This window comes from Populus euphratica, unplaced genomic scaffold, assembly GCF_000495115.2.
Source record: "Populus euphratica unplaced genomic scaffold, PopEup_1.0 scaffold82.1, whole genome shotgun sequence".
Lineage (NCBI taxonomy): Eukaryota > Viridiplantae > Streptophyta > Magnoliopsida > Malpighiales > Salicaceae > Populus > Populus euphratica.
Window position 1 is genome coordinate 372359 of NW_011499961.1, and position 8338 is coordinate 380696.

At 30.7% G+C, this 8338-nt stretch overlaps 1 protein-coding gene across 1 annotated transcript; it reads right to left on the reverse strand.

Annotated features, from left to right (window-relative positions):
• Window positions 1–5040: 5040 nt before the first annotated feature.
• Window positions 5041–7700, reverse strand: ARO2 (armadillo repeat only 2). Its single transcript, XM_011044883.1, has one exon. It carries the CDS (start codon window positions 7244–7246, stop codon window positions 5267–5269), a length of 1980 nt encoding a protein of 659 aa, XP_011043185.1. The 5' UTR covers window positions 7247–7700; the 3' UTR covers window positions 5041–5266.
• Window positions 7701–8338: the final 638 nt, after the last annotated feature.

The following is an 8338-nucleotide window of genomic DNA, read 5'->3' on the forward strand; positions in this document are numbered from 1 at the left end:
CACCATAGTAAGGATTGTTATCATTGTAAATGGAAGAACACACAAATCAAGTGTTTTAGAATGTTGATGAAAAAACTATTAAGTTTGTTATTGTTATTGTCATGTCAAAAGTGAATATGATAGACAATTCTAAACAATAATGGGTTAATACTAGAACTGCATATCATGTATGTGATATGAGTAGTTTTTCTGAGTATAATAAAGAACAATTGTTTATAAAAAACTCTTAAGTGTGCAAAATCATAAGCTATGAAAATTTGGTGCATTAGATAAAATTTAGAAAAAAAATGACTCTAGACAATGTGATTCATGCTATTGATATTAAAAAAAGAATTTAGTTTTCTACTTGCTCTAAGAAATGGGTTTACATTGATTTTTTAGTCTAATAAGAGTTTTCACATGAAAAGTAGGATGTATACAAGCAATTAATATTTTATGTAATAAGCTATTTAAGCTCAATATTATCGTTATTGTACCAAAAAATAATAAAATTAATAAATTTTTTTTTTGTTTATTTAATTGATTTTTCTAATGTATTTTATAGACAAAAATAGTGAGCCTCTAAATTTAATTCAAATTAATATTTGTAATTTAAATTTTATGCAAACTAAATATAGTAAAAAGTATTTTATCATTTTTCTCAATAATTATATAAGTCATTGCTAGGTCTTTTTGCTAAAAAGCAAAAATGAGACTTTAAAAGTGTTCAAACATTTTGAAAGCAAGATTAAAAATTAACTTAGCATGAAAATCAAGATGATAAGAAGCAATTGAGAATGATATTGTTGAATACAAGAACCAAATATTGAAAGAATTGATGATGTTATGTTAATAAGTTCAAGATTATATTGGAACTAAAAGTAGAAGCTATTTTTTAGCATATTGTATTTTAAATAAAATACCTCTTAAAAAATTAGATAAGATATCATATGAATTATGGAATGGTAAAAAACCTTCCCATAAATATATAAAAATGCGGAACATGCCTAATCAAAGTTATGGTTTCTCTACCATAAAAAGTAAAAATTATGGATTGCATTACATGAGATATCAAGCTTTGTATTAAGAGTATATTGATGCTAATTAAATATCTGATACTAAAAATTTAAAACTTGCAAATGGATTTATTTTTATTATTTGAGGAGTTATAATCTCTTAAAAATACTCTAAATAAATATACATATCCATATCCCTGAAGGAATTTAAATTTATAGTTTTAGACAAAACTTTAAAAAAAAAACAGAGTGGCTTTTAATTTTTTTTATTAATCAGGTCATATCAGATCAACCCCCCACACAATTATTTTTTTTACTAGAAAACAAGTTAGCATCATTAGAATATTTTTTTTTATGTTCAAAAAAATTGAGTTGACCTTCAACATAGCGCATGCCAATGATCTAGTCATTAACTATGACTTACCAAATCTATTTGGATAAATATGTTGACTCTTATGCTGTAATATTTAATTTATAATTAAATTAAAATTTAAAATAAATTTAAAAGGTTCGATGATTTTATTATGCATTCTCTCACAAAGTATTATTCACTAAAATAGTACTTTGTATTTTTTTTTAGTCTTTTTATTTATTTATTTTAAATTGCATCCTTGTAAAATTGATATAGAGGATTTTAGGTTTTTAATTTATTTTGAATAGCTTTTTATAAATCTCTTGAGGTGTTAAAAGGATTTCCTGTGTTGAATTAATGTTTAATTTAGTAAGGTTGAGTTTGAGTTTATTGGTTAAAAAATTAAATATTTAAGAATGAAATTTAATAATAAAACAAATATATAGCCCTTTTTCTAATTACTATCTTCTCAACAAATATATTGCCTTGGAATTTCTTTTAAAGGAGATTTACATATTATTTTATTAAATATCATTCGATCAATATTTTTCTTTATGCTAAAAATATATTAGTGATGTTAGCATATTATTTTTTAGCCACCTAAAAAAAAAAAACTTTTATTCCAGGCTGCAGCGTCCTGTGGATTAGCTCAACCAGTCCTTTTCTAATGTCTTTGTTATGCACAAGTTGAATAAAAAATGTGAGATTTGGTCTTGTTCATGACAAGTTCCAATGCAAAAACTACCTGTCAACTGGTTATCGTCATGCATCTTTGAACTTGTTTCATGAATACGGGAAATTGGGAATATTTATGGTGTGCTGTCAGCAGATTAGATGAACTGTCCGTTTCTTTTTTCTTTTTTTTTGAAAAGTTTTGATTTTTTTTAAATCAATTTGAAAAAATTTAAAAATTATTTTAATATATTTTCAATAAAAAAAAATTTAAAAATAATATTTATCACAGTAAAAAAACATGCTCATATTTGCCTTTATATTTTTATGGAAACTTTGGATCATGCTCGATTTGTGGTGACCTAGACTAAAGGAACAAGTACTAGGTACCCAGAAACATTGTGGCCCATGTAATGGATTTTTATCACTAGCCGTCTCGACACATTTTAAGGTTTTCTTAAATAACATGAAAAACATAATAAAACCAGGAGTTCAGAATGAAGTGAATAATTTATGGAAGAAATCTTGTCCAAAACATAGTGACAAGTGAATGAATTTGTTGGGAGATAAAGGCAAAAGTTGAATATGTTGGTTCCGAATATACATACATACATGCAGGGAAAAAGATAAATTAAAAATAATATTTAAAAGTTTTTATAATTTTATTAAACAAATTTAGAATTGTTTAGAGATTTATTATCTGAAAATTTAATATTTTCTAGCTTTAAATAATTCTTTAAAGACTGAATTGTCGTAAATCATAAGTTATTAAATTGTTTGACTTCCAATGATAATCCACGTGAATTACTAGTGAAAAATCTTTTAAATTCCTATTTAGAAAAGAAAAATTGTTATGCTTTTTATTTTGTTATTAAATTGTTTGACTTCCAATGATAATTCACGTGAATCACTAGTGAAAAATCTTTTAAATTTCTATTTAGAAAAGAAAAATTGTTATGCTCTTTATTTTATGATTTAGGTATTTTTTTACTATCTAATAGATAAATTTTTTTTTTAAAAAATAAGATGTGTATCTTTGTATTTATAGGAAATCCTAAAAACTCTATAAATAGAAAAATATTTATTTGGCCTTTAAATAATATTTATATATTATTTAAGAATAATTTTAGAAAGTTAATCAATCAAGCCTCTACTTGATTATTCTAGAATTAGAATTATAATATCTAAATTAAATACATTTTAGTGTTTAATTTTTAAAATTATTTTCAATCAAGTCACATTTAATTAATTATCTCAGTTTAATTTCTGATTAATAGTTTTTAATATATGTAACCCATTAGATTCTTAATATGTTGGTCCAAATATAAATTATAATTTTAAATAAAAAAAATTTAATAAATCAAACAATTTAATTTATTATCAATTTAATAATTGATTAATTTATATTTAAAGATTAAACGCACCCTCTAACAACATGTCATGATTCTCTAAATATTAGAAAAGTTATAAGTGGTTTGACTTAACTTTTTAGTAACTGGTTTCTTGGTATAATTATTATCCCTTCATTAATAATATTTCAATTTAAACATTTTAACATGAAGTTTATATGTCATATCAAATCATATTTGTTCACAACATTATAGTTATTGATCATATAAGTATGATTTGGATTTTTTCTCAAATCTCATTTTACCTTGCGCAACTATTTAACAATCAATAGTATTTAAGAACATGTTGAACATTTTTTCCAATTCACCTATGATGATGAATCATCTCATGATCACTCAAATACTTTTATATAGTTGTTTGCCCATTTGTTATATTTACCATAACGTATAACAAGATCAAAACATAACATTTTCTAGATAAGATAACTTAGTGATATCAAGTCTAAGGATCGTTTATATAGAGTTTTTATACGGGTTAGTTTAGCGTACATGTCTTATAACAAGCACCTCCATATTAGTTTTAGATATTTTCTATACCTTGGCGTATGAGAACATCTACTACTTTTCATAAAGAAAAGAACATAACATATATCAGTTTTTATGACTCTATTGAATTTCTAGTTTTTAAGAGAGTATTGATCAAGAATATTTTAGAAATGATGCTTCGATACAATAAGAATCTCATAATTGTAATAACTTTACAATCTTCTTTGCAAAATATTTCTGTTCTACGGACTTTTCTTTATTTTAAATTCATAAATAAAATATTATATTTATTAATTTAATATTATATGCATGTTGATAAATTAAATCTTTATTAATAATAAATATATATATTTATATAAATATAATAATAGCATATATAACTAACTGATTAGCTGTAAATTAAACTAACAGAATATGCTATGCAACTTCATGAAATTAAATGTAATTTATCATGGTAATTTTGTGGAATAGAGCAGCAGAGTGGACTAGTTCATTTCTCAACTGGGTTTAAAGAAGTAAATGCTAATGTCACATTACTTTTCTCATACGATGAACAATAAACAGCCTGTAAAAAAAAATAAAAAAATTAGAAAATCAGTTGAGCATCACATGACAGAAGCAGGTGTCTGTGTATAATTTATATAGTAGCTTGTTTGAAAATGTCCAAGCCACGAGGTTGAATAATTCTTCTATGGAGGCCAAAAACCTGAGTAAAAATCTCAGGTCAATAAAACCACACCGAGTTCACTTTCTGATCAATTTCTTAAAAGTCATCTCCCCGCCTTCTACTCGTATCCTAACCATTTTAGACATGTTTTCCCCACCTTGTCTCCTTTTATGGCAATTCCAACTAAGCTGCTTTATCACCAACATGCCAATAATTCCATCAATCATCAATTTTATTTTATTTTTTTTAAGAAAATGAGCAAATTTGCTGCAAACAGCAGAACGGAATGTCGTCGGTCATTATAGAGAAGATAATCATAACAGGATCGACTGCCAGCGAGCATGTGCATACAACAACTATGCTTAGGCAGCAGTGAATTATCTGAAGCGTTTCAATAATAAAACCAAAACAATGGTGGAATACATGGTGGAAACGCGAATAGACAGTGAAGAACCAAGATAACATAAATTCATCTGGGATCTGCTGGCCATGAGATTAACCATGAACATGAATATAAATATTGAAAACTGGGTGTTAACAAATGAAGATAACACATAATAAAGCAATAGCAGCTTTGTAAAAGAACGAGATGCAGCTACCATTTATGTACACTCCATTGCAAAGATAAAACATAAATAAGAGAAAAATCAATGCAGCAACAAACTACGTTAAACATTAATATGAATCAATGGAATCCCCTTGAACCTCTGGATTGATAAAGCTCCAATTTACTTTTAGCCTCTGGTAACAATGCTTCCAATTTTTCGTCTTGAACCATGTGAGATTGCTTGGATGACCATTCTAGGACAGTGAGCACCTCTGCCCGGGCAAGCTCCTCGCTATCCGGGACATTAAGGGCAATATAGCATAGGAGAGGCAATGCTGAGAGCTGAACAATTTGTTCATTAAAGTAAACAAGCTGGATTAAGTGCTTCGCCCCTCCAGCACTTATAATGGCCTTGGAGTGGTCGAGGTGGAGGTAGTTTTCTTTGCAGGCAAACTTTGTGAGGGCAATTGCAGCCTCCCTAGAGATCTCTGCTTCTCTCTCGTCAAGAAGTCTAACCAATGGGGAGATCATCCTTGTCTCTGTTGCTCGAAATGTCCTTGCCAAATTCCCAATAGCTCTGATGCAAGGGATGAGGAGTACAGAGTCAGCTTTTTCAATAACCTTCAACATTTGATCAATAACAGCTTTGCAAGCCGGTGAATTAGGCTTGAACGCTGATCTTCTCAAATCAGCATCTTTCTCTGCAACCGCTGTGATTTCCATCAAAGCCATGGCACAATTGTATTGAACATCTTCGCGTCCCTTCTCTAATAACACCGCAAAACACAAGAGCGCTCTAGATTCAGTTATGCTGCGGCAAATTGGAGAGTTTCCCTTGGCAAGATGCCAAAGTGCTCTTGCTGCCATTGCCTTCATATTGGCCTTCGTGGCAGGATCTTCAAGCTCCCTCCCCTTAACACTAACCCCCGAAATTGAATGATTATGCTGATGATGGGGCTGATAATTTTGCTTCAAATTGTTGCTACCATTACTCTTGGCAGAGTTTACATGAGTAGCACCATTAGTATTGGCCCCTGGCTTTTGTAGAGGCCGCTTGGTCGCAGCATTCATTGCCATAGTATTGGTGACCACAGTATGCAATTGATTCGGGCTCTTATCCCGCGTAGGATAAGGAATTTGACTTTGATCCTCATCAACTACTTGCTTATTTACATCGTTAGTAACATTCGAATTATTGCTAGCAATAACAAGAGCATGGATTGAAGTAGCCTTACTAACAATAGCATACTTACTATGCTCTTGAACCGTCTCGAACGCAATATGACCCACCAGCAACCGGATTATATTATGCTGAGCAAAAAGATCTTGACATTTAGGATAATTAGCAGCAAACTCCGACACAGCCCAAGCGACAACAACCTGGACCTTCATAGGACCTTCTTTGAGTATTTTCGCAAACACTGAACAAACACCAGCAACAATCATATGCTCCACGCTTTCCGGGTCACGCCCCAACAACCCAATTGCTCTTGCAGCATTCTCTTGACCTTCCAATTTCCCTTCTTTCACCAACTTCAACAAAGGTGGAACTCCACCCTCTTCAATAATCAACTTCCCATACCGATCGTTGTCTCTAGCAAGCGAAACAAGGGAAGCAGCAGCATCAGATCTATCATGAACAGACCCAGTATAAAGAATTGCAATCTGCTCCCATATCAGACACAAAATTGGCTCATTTGCAGCAATAGGAGGGAGCCCCAAGTACTCATCATCACGATCATCAGCTGATGCAGACACACGCAACAGCCAAGACACATCTCCAATAGAATTCTCCAACTGAGAGCCCATTTTCCGAAAAGCAGCCGCAGGAATGATGGTAAAAACACGTTTCATCAGTCCATTCGCTCGGCATTTGATAACGAGAGTCAAGGCCTTGTCAAGAACTTGTTCAGTATCCTCTATGATTCTGCGTGCGGGGCGCTCATAGAGATCAGAACTAGCTCTTGCTGCTTGACGTAGAAGGGTTGCTAATTTGTCAGTCTTGGATTTGAGTTCTCCACATTCTTGCTTAAAAGAACTGGCCTCGTCAGCGACCTTGATCACTTGGTCAGCTAACTGGATTGGTTTTGCCAAGATTTGCTTCACTAAGTCCGCCATGGGCACGGCGGACTAATAAAACAAACACAAATCTGAACCTATCAAGAAAACTGCGAAAAACAACGAAAGACTCCTAGTACAAATCTAATCTCCCCAATAGAAAAATAAAGAGAAATACAACACCCCCACAAAATCCTTGATCAAATCAAGAAAGCTAAAGCAATCTTAAAGGTAAAGAAACGAAAAGAAAAGGAAGGAAAGCAAGAGAAACACCCCGCACACACAAAATATTTGTTGAACTAGATCAAGGAAGAGAGAGATAAGGAGAGGAGTATGATTGGCTTGATTGAAGGAGATGATAGAGGGAAAGACAGGTCTGTGAGCTGTAGAATTAAGGAAGGGAGTCCAGAGAGGAGTGCCTGGACGGGTTTCACAAGGTCAAACGCGTTTTTCCTTTCTCGCCCTCTTCTTTCATTTTATACAAACGACGACCCCCCCGCCCCCCAAAGGCATCCATAGCCACCCTATTTGCTTAAGTTTTTTTTTTTTCCCTTTCTTTCTTTCTTTCTTTTTAAATGAAACACAATGGATCTACCTTGACATACTGAGGGTATAAATTTTGATAGTTAAATAGTTTTGGATTTTCTCAACAAATATTGAAGTCATAGGAAAGTAATCCTAATTCACTTGGTGATTGAAAGGTGACTTCTTGAGTTTATATCTTTATATCAATACTTGAAAAAATAGCGTGAGATGTATGTTTTTTAGAAAAAATACTTACTAAGTTAATGCTAAATCAATCTTAATGTAAAAAAATCATCCAAATAGCTCAAATTTTTAAATAACAAAATTATTTAAGAGAAATTATTATGTATACTTGGATTCATATTCCTCTTTTGTATAAAAATAAATAAATAAATAAATAAATAGAGTCCCTAATTAAAAAAAAAAAAAACTATAGCCTCTAAATTTTTTATAATTTAACTAGATTGTTTGCCTTTCCTCTCCGTTGTGATAGTAAGATAAAAACAAAAATTATTATAAAAAGATATTTAATCATTGTTAGAGTATTTCAGTGGAGAAAATTTAAATTAGGTGAATTCAATATAATTTAACTGACTTGGTAATTTAAAAACAATCTAAATGAACAAA

Bases quoted from the DNA above. Each gene is read 5' to 3' on its own strand.
- ARO2 (XM_011044883.1), bottom strand. From the start codon at position 7,246: ATGGCGGACTTAGTGAAGCAAATCTTGGCAAAACCAATCCAGTTAGCT.